A 16822-nucleotide genomic window follows, 5' to 3' on the forward strand; every position below is an offset into this window, starting at 1 on the left:
ACATCACAGTCCGCAGAGTTCCCCCTTACATCAGAGTCCCACCCTACGGCAGAACCCCCAGAGTGGCACCCTACGGCAAAGCCCCCAGAATGTCACCTTTCATCAGAGTCCCCTTACACACACCTTTTCACCTTAGTGCTTGGTGTGGCAGGCAGCTGGCGGTAAGAAACTTTAAAAAAAAAAATCACTTGTTGCAGGCTCTGAACTGCGCACGTGCAATCGTGGATCCAGCAGAATAGTGAACTGTTGTTGTGGTTGGCCTCAAATTGGGCAGTGGGGCTTGTGAATAAAAGCCATGATGTGTGCCATGATGTCACTGCACAGGCACGCACCCAGATGGGCTCTGCTGCCTGATCCGAGCCCGAGCTCAGCAGTGCACTATTCAACTGCCGCCAAATGGCAACAAGGGCATTTTTCTCCTCCCTGTGGCCAGTTGGCAACACAGCTGATGACTGAGTGGCTTTTTTCCAACATGTCTGTTCAGCAGAAGTGGATTGTTATATCAACGCCTGTTGAGCGGCAGTGGGCACACATGGATCATATGGTATACATACACACACAGTATACACACACAGACACACACATGCAGTATACACACACAGTATATACACACACAGACATGCACACACAGTATACACACACACACAGTATACAGACATGCACAGTATACACACAGACACACGTGCACAGTATACAAACACACACACAGTATACACATACATGCAGTACACGCACACACACAGACATGCACACACAGTATGCTACACACACATGCAGTATACACACACACACAGTATACACAGGCAGTACACACACACACACACACACACACACACACAGTATACACATGCAGTATGCAAACACACACACAGTATACACACGCAGTACACACACACACAGTATACACATGCAGTATGCACACACACACAGTATATACACGCAGTACACACACACACACACAGTATACACATGCAGTATGCACACACACACAGTATACACACACGCACAGTATACCCACACAGTATACACACACAGACACACAGTTTACACACACAGTATATATACACACACACACACACACACACAGTATACACATGCAGTATGCACATACACAGTATACACACATGCGCAGTATACACACACACAGTATACAGACACAGTATACACACACAGTATACAGACAGATTATACACACACAGACACACAGTATACACACACAGTATATACACAAACCAGCACTTTTCATCTAAAAAGCAACATGATCGAACACACTGCTGCTGCCCCCATCTCCTGGCATGCTGGGACTTGTAGTTCCCCAGCAGCTCACAGACATTGGATGTGGTAATGCAGGAGAGAAGGAGACTGTGCCTGTGTACTGGTGGGCAGGTAATGAGTAGGGAGGTGTAGCAGAGATTGGGGAAGAAGCTCAGAGCATGTCCTTCCTTCAGAAGCAGTGCACTTCTCACACAGAAAATCGACACCCTTAGGAGCCCTGCTAGAGGAAACCCAGCCTCCCCTCCCCCTGCTCACCAGGGTAAGCACTGACAAGAATACATTTCATTTAGCTCAGCTTAGCTCTTGTACCAGGTGGCAGTCCCTCCCACACTGTAGTCCCTCCCTCCGCCCTCTGCTGTCCTCCAGAAGTCCGCATTGCCTGCTCTGAAGTCAAACAGGGCGCAAGCGGGTGGGTACATTGTGTTCCCATTGGCTGAGAAGGCAGTGGAGAGGTGGAGCAGCTATAAGCTCTAGATTTTTACAGCAAAAGGATGTAAAAAATGAAAATGATTTTTAGTTAAAGGCCTGCCTCTTCCACCCCTCTCAAAGTGCCACCTGGGCCCATTGGACCCAGCAGGACTTATGGTAGGGCCAACCCTGCCTAAATGTAATATATTGTAGCTTACCAGTTCTTAGATGTGGTGGCTACACTTGTTTTCTTCCATGCTTTTTTCACCTTTATTTTCAGCTGGTGGTCCAGCAGACAATACTATTCCAGTCCCAGCATGTCTCAGTTCTCCATTGTACTGTATGTATGTGAGCAGCCATGGTTGTAACATTTCCATTACATGGTGGATCGGTGGGATTAGTAGGTTACACAAGAAGAATAAAGATATTTGTACTGTTATTTCTGAACTTGCTGAAAATGTTCTTACCCTAAAAAATTCAAATGAATGCAGCCACCACATCCAAGCTTCAGTATGTTACATTTTTGTTTTTAGGTTTAGATATACGGAACAAAATGTACAAGTATCCTATCTTCTCTCTTGAGCCATATGTGAGCTGTACTGTGCATGCCTTACGGGTAAAATCAAGTTGGTTGATTTCAGAAGTCATATTTGAACATATAGTAGCTATCCAGGTGTAGAAAACCATCAGAAGCTAACCTCTAACCTCGCCGGGGCTGTCATGCATAGAGGGTGTTAATCTGTACTTATATATAAATGTGTTGTGGGTGCCATTTAGGTTGAAGAACATCAGCAGCGACTTCAAAAACAGTTCAATGACAGTGTGACAGAGAAAGACCAGCTGGCGTGCAGGAAACAGCTCACCACCAAACGCCTGGAAAGGGCCTCGGTGCTGATCACCGCTCTGGAGGAAGAGAAGGTACTATGCAGAACTATTGTTTAGAGAGAACCAGTCACAATTGGGCTCAATCAAAAATCTGAATTTTTTTTCCTTTATTGTAAGATATTTGTACGTGCCCTCTTAGCTAAAAGTATGTCTATAGCTAAAACATTTGTTTAAGTTTTGGATGTGTCATTAATCCCAAATCATCAAAAACTGTCAATACATGCTATATTACACTGTGTTCATACTCACTCATCCACTATAGATTGCAAACATTGTAGTTGATCTTGTTGTTCACTGTCCCTCCCTCCTTATCTGTGCCCCCACTGCAGCCTGAGATTATGTAGACCAGCTGTGGACATCTACTGAACATGCTCCAGTTTCAGTTGCCTTCTAAGCTGTTCATTTGCTTGTTTTTTTTTTATCTGCGCAGCCCATGTGATACACATATGGGTGTATACACACTGGTAAATAACGCTCTCCCTCCCTCCTTTCTCCTTTGTGTCTTCATATTGCTAAATACTATGCGTGTGGGATATAAGATGATGATTGATTGTGGCTTTACCTCCCTGTTAGTCCCAGCGCATATACACCATAAGCCGGAGGGGTATGACACAGCTTGTGATTGCAAGAACCTCCTCCAGATATCTTTACAGTGTGAACAAAGTGAAAGCTATTGTCACTCAACTTAAATTCCACCTACACTATGTTATTACAAAAAAGAAAAAAAGAAAAAAAACATTTGCTTTGAAATTTAGATTTGTATGGAGCTTTAAAACACTTTTTTACTATTTTTTTAAGCGCTGTGCAGAGAGAGATTCATACATCAGCAGAGTACTAGAAACTCCTCCCTCAGAACTTTCCTTGAGGACAGGAAAGTCCTAGGAAATGTCATGCGAGCTCTGAACAGCAATGATTAAATAAGGTAGTCAGAAATTTTTTTTATATATTAAATTAAAGCGGTGTACCAGACCAAATTTTGTTTTTAAAGTCAGCAGCTGCAAACACTAGCTGCTGACTTTTAATGAGGACACTTACCTGCCAGGGAGTCCGCAATACCGGGCACCCATCCATCGGATTGGGTGCAGGTGCCACCATTCTAACTAAGGGAAACTCGCAGTGGAGCCTTGCAGCTTCACTGCCGGTTCCCAACTGTGCATGCACAAGTCGCGCGGCACTTTGTGAATGGCCAGCTTGTCTTCTGGGTCACACACATGTCCCAGAAGACAACGGGGGCTCGCCGCAGAAGACAATGTGACGTTCTCAGCCGCGGCCCGGGCTGGATCGGAAGTACTCTTAGTACTTCCAAAAAAGGTATGAGAGAAAGTAAAAACAAAATTTTAAATATCCAAAAACGAGGGGTGGAGAGGTGGTCTTTCATTTAAGACCACCTCTCAAAATTGGGTGGAACTCATCTTTAAATACAGTGCAATGCGCTTTATACATTAATATAAGGGATCATGGAAAGATAAACATTGTATGTTTTTAACATCACTTTAAAGCCCCATACACACTATCAGATTTTCTGCAGATTTTTTCCTTCAGATTTACCAAAACCATATAATATGAGGTCAAACCTTAGGAGTTTCAATGTGTATGCAATCAGGCAGGTCCTTGCACTACATGGTTTTGGTAAATCTGAAGGAATAAATCTGCAGAAAATCTGATAGTGTGTATGGGGCTTAAGAGATTGGATAGATCTGTGGATCCCTGGAGTTTTTCCTTATTATCACTCAGTGATGATGCACACCCGAAAGGGTATCCATGGTCAGCCCATGCTGTATGTGGGATAAGTAAATCGAATTAAAGTTCCACATCATGAAGTAGCCTAGATACTTAGAAAGTTTAATGCAATGTAATGTAAATATAAATATCATTGTCTATATAAAATCTATCTGAATTAAAAATTTGAAGCAGAACTTCACCCAAAAGGATAACTTATGCTTTTCTTTCTCTTCTTCAACTTTGGGCACATTATATTTTTTTGGTGAAACAGGTACCTGATTTTGACAGGTACCCGCTTCTACTTCTGCTCAAATCACTTAGACGAGCCAAGAGGACGTTCTTCCCCCTCTCTCCGTTCCTGCACACAGCCTCTTGGGACACCTCACAGGTTCCAGAAGGCTGCGGGACCATTCACAAAGTGCGGCTCACACATGCGCAGTGGGAAGCTGGCTGTGAAGCTGTAATGAGTCACAGCTGGCTTCCCACACTAAAGATGCCGCAGCTGGGGACCCAAAGACTGATAATCGCCTCAGGTGAGGACAGCGCTGGATCTCTGGATAGGTAAGTGTCCTTTTATTAAAAGCCAGCAGGTACGGTATTTATAGCTGCTGGTTGTTTTTTTTGTTCAGAATGAATAATCACTTTAAAGTGCATGATTAGGTAGTAATAAAACAAAGTGCATTTTGTGTAGTCATAACCTAAAAAGACAGGTAAAAATGATTTATCATAAATAAAAAAGTATACCATTTATCGTTATTAAAAATAAACATAATAATAGTAACAAATTCTAGGATATAACTTCAGAGTCCCGAAGCTTACAGAGTGCAGAGCACACTTGTAAATAGCATTGCTATGCTTTATATATCTGCAGTATTTGTTGCCACTGCTTTTTAATTGAGCTCCCGTATGTTCACTTTAAGCCATTGATAACCCTATGCTTTATTCCTGATCAAAGCACTGCTTCCCCACATAGGTACGCTGGAAGGAGTCGGTGGACAGGCTGGACCTTCGATTGGATGGAATCATTGGTGATGTCCTGGTTTCAGCTGCATTCATCGCATACTGTGGTGTGTTTACATCAGAGTATCGGGCACAGCTGGTTGAGCAGTGGTTGGGATTCTGTAGAAACTATAAGATACCAGTATCAGAAGATTATTCCATCATTAGAGCAATGGCAGAAAGGAGTGAGGTAAGGAGTTTTCTGTGTGTAAAAATCATTAACGTGATTGTAAACCTCAGACATTAAATATGAACAAAGCATAGTCCTCTATAGCAGAGATATGCAATTAGCGGACCTCCAGCTGTTGCAAAACTACAAGTCCCATCATGCCTCTGCCTCTGGGTGTCATGCTTGTGGCTGTAAGAGTCTTGCTTTGCCTCATGGGACTTGTTGTTCTGCAACAGCTGGAGGTCCTCTAATTGCATATCCCTGCTCTATAGTGTGTACTTGTCTCAAGAGAACTAAGTGTCATTTCTGTCTGCTGCTTTGTTACTCTGCTATCAGCATGAATCACTTCTGACAAGTTTTCCTGACACCAAGAGAAAAATGGTGACGGGGAGGGACCTCCAGTACAGAGTTTGTGACTTACAGCCTCAGCTCTGTTCCTGTGAGCTGTGTGAAGGGTCCCTTCCCTCCAATCAGTTCTCAGAGCTCTCCTCACTGAGCTCTGCAGTAACTAATTTCAGCTCTCCATCCCCTGTTTTCTTGAAGCTCTGACGAGCTTTATAAATTCCACACTTTAATTGGATGTAGAGAAGTTAAGATTGCAAATAAACAGGTACAACATATGTAGGTAGAAAAAAAATGAAAATAAATTAAAATTAAAATGAAAATACAAAATTCCCCAAACTTTGTCGGAAGCTGCAATTCTCCTGTATAACACCAACACAGATAGCCCTTGTACACACGGTCGGAGATTCCGACAACCAAATCCGTCGGATTTTGTCCGAAACTGTTGCATACACACGGTCGGATAAAGTTGTCGGAAAATCTGACGTGATGACATTACTTCATTACGACAGGAATGCGTTCACGCTAGTAGCCAATAGCTTTGGTGTAGGAATTTGATCTGAGCATACGTGGAACTTTGTCCGATCGGAATTCTCTACACATGTCCGGAGTATGTCCGATCGGAGCATTTTGACGGAAAATTTTACCAACAAGTTGGAAAACTTGGTCCGTCGGATACTCCGACGGAAACAGTCCGAAGTAGACCACACACAGTCGGAATATCCGACAAATCGGTCCGATCGGACATATTCTGTCGGAATGTCCGACCGTGTGTACAAGGGCTAAGAGTATATTAAGAGAAAAATAGAATCGCGCTAAACCTTTAAATTATAAATGATGATTAATCAATATGTGCTCAAAAAAATATATATACTAACTGATTACTGATAACTGATGGATTATAAATAAATATAAAGTCCACCAGTGTTCAAAAAATGAATCAAACCAATAAAGTCCTTCAATACACATCAATATAAAATCCACCAGTGCACAAAACGTAATCAATGAAGTCCATCCGTATGTGCGATGGTGGCTCCAAACGCTATTAGAAAAATTGTGCTGAATTCACCACCAAATTTAGAAGAAATCGCTTCTTTCCAGATGACCGTGATCCCCTGTTACAGAGGATCAAGTAAAGCATGTAGTATAAAACACAATATGCAGCGAGCACATTCAAAGCTCTTCAGAACGCCTCATTAGCCATTCACACCGATGAGTGGATACAAGTAATACAGGTCTCACAGGTAAAAGGCTGCTATCTGTCCTCTGAGATCTTCAGTCATCCCCAGTGAGAGCTGGGTATGACTCTCCCAGAGTATGACTGAAGCTCTCATCCCCAGCTCTCCCTGGGGATGACTGAAGATCTCAGAGGACAGACAGCAGCCTTTTACCTGTGAGACCTTTACTACGTGTATCCACTCATCAGTGTGAATGGTTAATGAGGTCCGAAGAGTTTTGAATGTGCTCGCTGCATATTGGAATCAAGCTGTGCTTTATACTACATGCTTTCCTTGATCCTGTGTAACGGGGGATCACGGTCATCTGGAAAGAAGTGATTTCTTCTAAATTTGGTGGTGAATTCAGCACAATTTTAATAATAATCCTATCAGAGTCCTAGAGGCCCTTAGATAGGCCAGAGTGTTCACCAGACCCAGCAAACATACTTCCACAGTCCGGGGCACCCAGATAATGGTCACAGAGTGTACAGCTTCACAATATGTTTAAATATTGGCGAATTGCCAAAAGATGTGAATAAAGTCCGCTGGGTCTCCTGAGCAGAGCCAGCACTCTGCAGGAGCAGATGGGTATATTCTGTGTAAACGTGCAGGCAAGAAGTAAATCCTGTGTAGAATTTTGTATTGAATCAACCTATCCTTTGCAGAATGTAGCTGCAGAAAGGAACACTCGCACATTTCCTCCCAATCTTCATCGTCTAATTTCAGGTGGTTTACTGCCCATTTAGATTTAGAGTCTCCAACCCCGAGTGGACAGAGGGAGACATAGTCTTATATACATTGGAAAGTGTTTTGGTGAGGGTGTCACCTCTAAGTACATCTTCAAGGGTAGAGGAATAGAAGGCTACTGCTTGCTGCTCAAATTGTGTCTGAAAAGCGTGCCTCAATTCAAGGTATATAAAAACTGTGTTTTTAGAGCAGTGTTTCTCAACTCCAGTCCTCAAGGTGCCCCAACAGGTCATGTTTTCAGGCTTACCATTATTTTGCCCAGTTGATTTGATCAGTTTCACTGCCTTAGTAATTACAACAGCCGTTTCATCTGAGTGAAATCCTGAAAACATGACCTGTTGGGGCTTCTTGAGGATTGGAGTTGAGAAACACTGTTTTAGAGTATCAAAAGTCTTCAATTCTCCACCTACACATAATTGTTCCAGATATTTGATGCCCTTTACTGCTCAAATCTGGGGGGCAGAAATAGAGAGAAATTCTGGTAATAATGGATTAAGCCATAAATAAAGAGGTATGTTGGGAAATGTGTCTGGGGGTAGAATGTAGAACTTGTGCCATCGACCATGCTTTTAATGTAGCTTTCATGTTTAATCTCTGTGTATCGCCTGAGGCCAGTCATTTCACTGGGTATATGTAAGGGTTTACAGCCACTTTAATGAGGGATTCTGCCCTGGCAAGAGATGCCAAAGAGATTCTCCCCTGGCAAGAGATGCGAAATTTCTAACTGCCATTTTGTAAAGTTTTCATATCTATATGTTGTAATATTATCATGCAATGCCATAGTGCTCTTCATTAACTCAGTGCTGTGATAAAATTTCCCTCTCTGTGTCTGGTAGGTGAGGAGGTGGCAGAGTGAAGGGTTACCCCTGGACCCGTACTCCACAGAAAATGCTATACTGGTAAAGAATGGTCGTCGCTGGCCTCTTCTTATTGACCCCCACGATCAAGCCTATAACTGGATTCGCCAGATGGAAGGCAGCAAACTGCGCAAGGTTTTGGCTTCAGACCCCGGCTATATGAAGACTTTGGAAAATGCCATACGCCTTGGGGAACCTATACTATTACAGGTGTTTTATAAATGTATAACACACTCTTTCCATGGGGTGTCTATCCGTCCTGGTTAGAAGGGTACTTGTTTGAACAATATAGCCAAGTTATGTGCCAAACAGTGGGTGGTATTTGGTCAGATTTGGCAGGAATTGTGACATCAATGAGTTGAATTGAAAGGCTTGAATTTATGTCCAGTCAATGCTGAGATTTACAAAGCTCTACCACACAAGATAACCAGGTGGAGGGCACCATTTCAAATGGTATCTAAACCCCAGGAAAAAAAATATAGGCACCTTACCAGTCTTTAGATGTGCTGGCTGCATTTGTTTGCTTTTTCAGGCTTTTTTAAAATGTATTTCCACCCTGCCAGTAACACATTTACTGTCCTAGGGTCACTTACTCTACTGTCTTTATGAAGGAGCAGCATTGTCATCCTAATACATGACTGCAGAATATCTCCTACTCTCCCTCATAACAAAGGGAAATTAGTTCTGTAGTCCATATAGGAGAATTAGACCTAACTGATAACAGTGTTTAAGATTTCAGTGCAGCACAGGTTAGGAACTCGAAAGATTTGTGTCAGGATCAACAGAAATTTTTATGCACTTATCGAACAGATACACTATATTACCAAAAGTATTGGAACGCCTGCCTTAACACGCACATGGTCTGTAGGGTTGAATATTGAGTTGGCCCAACTTTGCAGCTATAACAGCTTCAAATCTTCTGGGAAGGCTGTACACAAGGTTTAGGAGTGTGTCTATGGAAATATTTATTATTGTTAATGCATTTATAATTAGTAGCAATAGTATATAGTAATACTGTTACTAGTATTCAGGTACAACCTGCTTATTAGGTTCTGCTTTGTTAGGATGTTTCAGAAGATTTGGATCCAAGTTTAAAGTCAGTTTTGGGAAAAGAAATTCACAGTCGGGCTGGACAAGATTTTATACGACTAGGTGATTCTGAAGTCGAGTACAACCAGAATTTTAGGTAACGTGTTATTTTGCATCCACATTAAAGGATTCTGTGATTCCACGCCTGTTTTTTTTTTTTTTTTTGTATTTAAGAGTACGTTTTATTGAAAAACTGTAAGCCCTTGTACACATGATCGGAGATTCCAACGGAATGTGTCCGATCTGAGCGTTTTGTCGGATATTCCGACTGTTTGTGGTCTGCATAGGACTGTTTCCGTCGGAATATCCGTCGGACCAAATTTTCCGACAAAATGCTCCGATCGGACATACTCCGATCATGTGTAGAGTATTCCGATCGGACAAAGTGCCACGCATGCACAGATCAAATTCCTACATCAAAGCTATTGGCTACTAGCCTGAACGTAGTCCCATCGTAACGAAATTACATCATCACGTTCTGAAAGATCGGATTTTCCGACAACTTTGTCCGACCATGTGTATGCAACAGTTTCGGACAAGATCCGTCGGACAAAATCTGACGGACAAAATCCGACGGATTTGGTTGTCGGAATCTCCGACCGTGTGTACAAGGGCTAAAGCTTTTATACAGATTTTTCACATAATAAAGAAAATGATGTAACAAACAACACTAAAGGTATAAACCTATCAAGGGGGTAACACACCAGGAATGCCTATACATAGACAAGGAGCACTACAAAACTGGGTATTAGCCCACATCGATAACAAAAGAGAGTTGGGGACAGTAGCCTGCAAAATATCTCTTCAGATCATAGATTAAAGGCTATAGTTACTGTATTTCAAATGAACCAGTCTCCACTCCTGTGTTTGACCTCTCCATGTATGAACACAGAGTTCTACCTATATTTATATATATATTTGCCCTCTAGAGTAGCCTTAAGGTGACATTTGGTATTACATTCAGACCAGGGCACCAAAAGTCTCAAAAGTGGCTGAAACTTTTTTAAGCCATTTATCCAGTGAATCTGCTTGCACATTTAGTCTATGCAAACTGGGCAAAACAAATGCTTATGCCGCGCACACACGACCGGACTTTCCAGCAGAAAAGGTCCAACGGAATCATTTTATCGGATATTCCGATCGTGTGTGGGCTTCACCGAACTTTTTCTTTTTGAAAAATTCTGACGGACCTAGAAATAGAACATGTTTTAAATCTTTCCAACGGAATCAATTCCTATCGGGAAAACCGTTCGTCTGTATGCTATTCTGACGAACCAAAAACGACGCAAGGGCAGCTATTGGCTACTAGCTGTTAAACTTCCTTTTTCTAGTCCCATTGTACGTGTTGTACATCACCACGTTTTAAACTAATGGACTTTGGTGTGATCGTGTGTAGGAAGTCCGTTTCAGCGGAACTTCATCAGAACTCCACCGGAAAGACCGTCAGAGTTTATTCTGACAGAAAAACCGGTCGTGTTTACGTGGCATTAGGTTACTGTTCTCTTCTGAACATATGTCCTTTTTTGTAATTTTCAGTAGTAAAATACCACATTTCAGCCACTAGATGGAGCTCAGGAACCTAGGAAATACATATGTCTTTGTGAGAAGAGATGAAATGTAACAGTTCTAGAGCATGCCCAAGGGAATCAGCAAATAACCATTGGCTACATTTATTTGCTAATCCCCCTAGTCACCGCTATGTAGAATTGTTACATTGTATCTCTTGTGTTAAAGATGTATTTCCTATGCTCCTCGGCTCCATCTAGTGTCCATAATGAGCTATTTTAAGACTGCAAATAAAAAACATTTGTCAGAAGAGAAAAATAGTGTAAACAACATTTCTTTGTGCCTTATTCACACAGTACAAATGTACATGCAGAGTCATCAGATGATTATGTATGCTGATTTTTTTATAATTAGACCCCACAGTGTAGTTTAATAAAATGTATTGTAATATGTAGCAGATTGCCAGTCCTTAGATGTGGTAGCCACATTTGTTTTTTTTTACTTGGTGATCCTGCTAGAAATACATTTCCTGTCCAAGGGTGACACCAACATGCTGTATCTATGGAAGATCATCATTGTCACCTTAGGACGGGAAGAACTACAGAACACCCCTCTCTCCTGATCTCTATAACATAGAGGAGGGCTGCTGTGCAATTCATGGGGGAAACTGGGAAAAACTGAAAACAGCCACACAGTTCTCAGCAGTGGAGGCTGGTGCTCAATATATTGGGGGGCTCATTTGCACCAAGGCCATCATGCACCCCCCCCCCCCCCGCGCCTGCGCGGGAGACAGATGGTGGAAATCCGTTTCCCCCGTGGGAGACAGACGGCGGTGATCAGTGGCCTTACTTTAGGAGACCAATGCTGTTCCTCCCTCCAGATTGCAGAGAGATAAGTTGGGGCCGTTGCTTCTCCTCCCAGCTGAACAGGAAGTGGGTGCTGAGACCTGATTGGGCGGGAGTCCTAAGCCAATTAGAGCCTCAGGCTCCAATCATGTGCTTCAGAAAAAAAAAAAAGAAATCCATGCATCCACCACCCTGCATGTAGATTAGGGACTGGGAGGATTGATTCAGGGGGGGGGGGGGGGGGTGGAGCCCCTAATGGAGCAGCCGCCACTGGTTATCAGCTCACAAACTTTATGGCAAGGCCAACAGGTTATTGTTTGCACTAAAACAGATGTAACAAAACACTTTCAATAGTATACAGTATATAACAGTCCATTTTTAGAGTTCACTTACACTATTGCCAGATGTATAGTCTTGGGTAAAAGCAGGTGAAGGAATTTGTAAAGAGAGCACCACAATAGATAGATGAAGAAAATTCAGGCTTTATAAATTATTTCTGTATTGTTAAAATATGTCCAACACACAGATCTCACCCCAAATGTGCTGGGCTCTTATTTTAACCAAAAAGATTGGCGTTATTACACAATCATTTTCATAGTGAGTTCAGGGAATTCTCCCAATCATTAGCAAGGACAGAGGTTGTAACGTGTCTGCACTTTGGCTAAAAGTTTTGCCTGGAGTTAGCACTTAAGGATACTGGCAACCATAGAGGTTTATCCAGCTGGGGAATTCAGCTGCACATGATGAAAAAGTAAGTCTGCTTATATGTACAGTATAATGTCTTTTAATTCTGATAGACCTGTGATAGAACATTGGCTAGACAATGATAGACCTATGGATAACGTAAAAAAAAATATATATTTCTAAACAAATGGTGAAGCTCTTTCAACAACAGCTACATGCAATATGTTAATGTGACCTGTGTAATCTTTTTAAATATATATTCAAATTCAAAATAAAAAATTAATCAAAACACTCTTCCCCATGTTAAATATCACAAATACATTACAAAAAATAGTGTATTAAAATCTATACACGTGTGAAAGCGTACATATAGTCCATAAAAAAAAGTAAGTCCTATACACCTTCTAATCTCTGTGCAATCAGTGTTAATTTCTGATTTCTTGTTATATCACGTATCCAACTTGAATGAAAACATCACAGTGCCCTTCGGCACATCCTACGAGTGTCTTCTCACCTGATAGAAAGGAAAAGATAGATACCGGATAGTGCAGACCACTATTCAATTTTTATTAAAAAAATAAATGTTGCACTCACATATAGGCATGGTGTGGCAAACACAGTCCTCCAAAATAGCATCTAATGCCGCGTACACACAAGCGGATTGTATGGCGTACTTAGTCCGTCATACAATCCGACGGACAGTCCGTCATCAAAGGATCAAAAAATGTATATTGTATACATTAATAGAACATTTATGATTCTCTTGTTACAGGCTCTACATGTCCACCCAGAACCCCAGCCCTCACTTCTTGCCTGCCGTTTGTATCATGGTGACTGTGATCAGCTTCACAGTAACATTTAAAGGGCTGCGGGACCAGCTGTTGTCCAGTGTGGTGACACACGAACAGCCCCACCTGGAGCTGCAGAGGAACAATTTACTGGAGAATATATCTTCTGATCTATCCACGTTGCGAGAGCTGGAGGAACGCTCACTCACTTTACTGCAGAAAACAGAAGGTATGGTGGTCAATAGCAAGATTTATTTATTAAAGTTCTGTAAGAAGAAGTTTGTTTTCAGTGATGTTTGACCATCCATCAGCAGCATTATTGATCAGAGGTTAGAGCACTGCCCTTGTAGTACTAGGTTCAGGGTTTGCTTGTCACTAGAACATTATCTTCATTGAGTTTGTATGATTTCCCTGTATTTGTGTGGGATTCTTTCTGGTACTCTGATTTCCTTTCACCATTCAAAAACATAATGTCAGAATAACTGACCTAGAGGTGCCTTCAAATACCTATCTCATCCTCCAAGCCTATATTTAATCCCACATCCAGTCCAAGGCCTTTCTGATGGGGAAAGAAGCTTCAACACTTCCAAGGGCACATGGGTGGAGCTTATAAACTGCTGTAAATATGCGCAAGTTAGCAGGTTTTTATTGTGAAATTTGTGAGTTGCTTTGAACATTTGGGAACTACGAAACAAAAGTAACTGATTGTATCTTTTTCTTTAGATTTTGTCCCTCAAGTGCTGCCTCGAGTTGCCCTAAAGTGTCTCCATTTATTTATAGTGTATTAGGTACACTCCATGTTCTGATTTAACAATGCAATGCCCAATGCCCGAGCAGCCCATCAGCAGACCGGGGACTGTAATTTGGGGGCGAGAGGGGGATGTTCTTAGCTATTCATAGTTAGACTTTTATAACCAACCTGGAAGGGCTGCAGACAGTGATGAATAGTAATACAAAAATACGCCACCCGCTCACACCTATAGCTGGCTATCGCAGTAAGAAACTTGGAAGGCTAACAACAGATACAAACAAACCCAAGGATAAACCGAGGAAAAAAAACAAGCTTTACTTACCTCCAGCCCACAGACAACCAATTAACCTGTCTAACAGTATGCGTTAAAAACTGGGGTTTTTGCAACTGCATGCGTAAGCCACAGAGCCCCGCCAAGGCACCCCCGTATCTGTGGTACCTAACACTAATTTATGTCCCCACAGTGGAGGCACATGCATTCTGATGGATAGGTGAGAGCAGGTGGACTGAAGGGGAGCCACCCCTTCTTAAAAGGTACAGGAGCACACTGAACAGTGATGAATAGGCAAATCCTGAAGTAAAAGGTATTAATTGGAAATGAAATGAATTTCATAAGGTAATATCAGGGCCAGTTTTTATATTTGCCTGTAGTTTGCTTAATCGGGTTTAGAACCTTAGCCTACATATCAAAATACTGTCCACTGTAGTATAACTATGCAATTATTTAACTAGGACACCTACTCGATGATGAGGACCTCATTGACACACTACAGAAATCCAAAATTACTTCCAAGGACATTACAAAGAGAATGAAGGCTTCTGAGAAAACAGAGGAAACCATTGATGCAGCCCGTGGTATCTACCTACCTTTGGCCTGTAGAGGGGCCATGCTGTACTTCGTAGTGGCCGACCTTGTTCATCTCAACTACATGTACCAGTTCTCTCTGCACTGGTTCCACAAGGTGTTTGTGGAATCCATGGATGTTTCAAAGACAAACCAAACTCATGTCTCTTTAATGTCCTCTTCTGGCACCATCCGCCCATTGAGCCGGCAGAAGTCTATAGAGAAGCAAGCCAGTGATGAAGAAAATAAGAACATTAAGAGGCACCTCCACAATATCTGTGACACTCTTACCAGAAATGTCTACAAGGTAATCATGTGGTTATTATGCAGTGTTTTTAAAGCCTCTTAAAATTATTCAGGATGTCCATCCCTGGAGAACCTATTAGTCGTGATTAGCTGTGTGACACCCGAATATGAGAATCTAATCAAACTTAAAGAAAAATATAATATTATTTTTTTATACGCTGATATGTTTTATATCTATGCATACAGTCTACAGTATGTATGCTGGTTTGTATCTATTTATATAAATATGGAACAAGCAGACAGTAATAACCTAAGAGGGGTTGTAACCCTTCCTAGTTTACTTTAATGGGGTATTTTGTTGCAGTCTGAGTATTTACTGGATTTCACATTCTGACAGTAAGTAATTAAGCGAAAAATCTCCCCAATGGGGACATAGACGACTAATTCAAATGTGACAGGTTTTAACCCTTCACATTCCATTAAAACGAATAAAAAGTAAGTTTTGGCTACAGTTGGGCTTTAAAGAGGAAGTAAACCCTGATGGGTTTACTTTCTCTTTCATTCCCTGCAAAGGTAAAGCATAATGGACTACAATGCATCACATAGTAGCCCATTATGTGTCACTTACCTGACACAGGAGCCAGCGATGTCAACGCTGTCCCCTGTAGTCCGGCGCATCCATCTTCTCAGTGGGTCTCGCCGCTCCACCGCTGTCATTCGGTGAAGCCGCATGACGTCACTCCCGCGCATGCGCACGGGAGCTGCCACGTGGGGCATATCGCCGTTGACGGGTGCCTTAATCTAGGCTTACCTGTAAGACAAAGTGTGTTGTAAGGGTTTAAAACCACTTTAATACAGGGTGCAATATTATGAACGAACAGTATGGATTTTCTGAACAGACTGTATAGCAAAAGCGGTTTGCCTTTCAGGGTCTTTCTTTCTCTGTTTAAACTACATGGGAGCATCTGATCAAAGCAAACAGGTTGGGAAATTAGATAACCCAGTGCTCTGACAAATTCAGTTGTGTAATTGTGAATTCTACTTTGAGCTTCACCATAAAAGAAAGCCTAGAAAACATGTAAAAAGGAGCTAAGGACACCCGCTGACTGGATACTGAAAAATATTTGTATACAACTTTGTAAATTTTAATGACAAAATATATTTTTTTAAATTCTCCTGACTTAATAAATAGAAAATCTGATGCAAAACCAATATACATTATCTTTAAGTTGAAACTTAGTAAAAAAAATAAAAATAAACAGCTCTACGTGAAATGTGTGCTTGTGGCTGCTGATAACAGTACAAATCTGCAGTCCTCTGCCCTGGATACCCCTGCAGCTGTGATCTTCTAGTGCTGCAGGGGATAAATATCATTGGCTGTTCCTGTGACATGCTTTTGTCAGAAGTACCGACTATGCTCACCCTTTCTGTCCCAGTATGGACACATG

At 41.8% G+C, this 16822-nt stretch overlaps 1 protein-coding gene across 1 annotated transcript in view; it reads left to right on the forward strand.

Annotated features, from left to right (window-relative positions):
- The window catches only part of DNAH14 (dynein axonemal heavy chain 14), a 418175-nt gene that overhangs the window by 343114 nt on the left and 58239 nt on the right, over positions 1–16822 (forward strand). The window contains exons 65-70 of the mRNA XM_077485830.1: positions 2461–2601; positions 5264–5479; positions 8601–8831; positions 9686–9807; positions 13518–13762; positions 15017–15435. Coding sequence (XP_077341956.1) covers positions 2461–2601; positions 5264–5479; positions 8601–8831; positions 9686–9807; positions 13518–13762; positions 15017–15435 — 1374 coding nt within the window. The remainder of the gene's footprint in view (positions 1–2460; positions 2602–5263; positions 5480–8600; positions 8832–9685; positions 9808–13517; positions 13763–15016; positions 15436–16822) is intronic.

This window comes from Lithobates pipiens, unplaced genomic scaffold, assembly GCF_037356315.1.
Source record: "Lithobates pipiens isolate NorthernLeopardFrog02 unplaced genomic scaffold, aLitPip1_a1.2 Scaffold_18, whole genome shotgun sequence".
Lineage (NCBI taxonomy): Eukaryota > Metazoa > Chordata > Amphibia > Anura > Ranidae > Lithobates > Lithobates pipiens.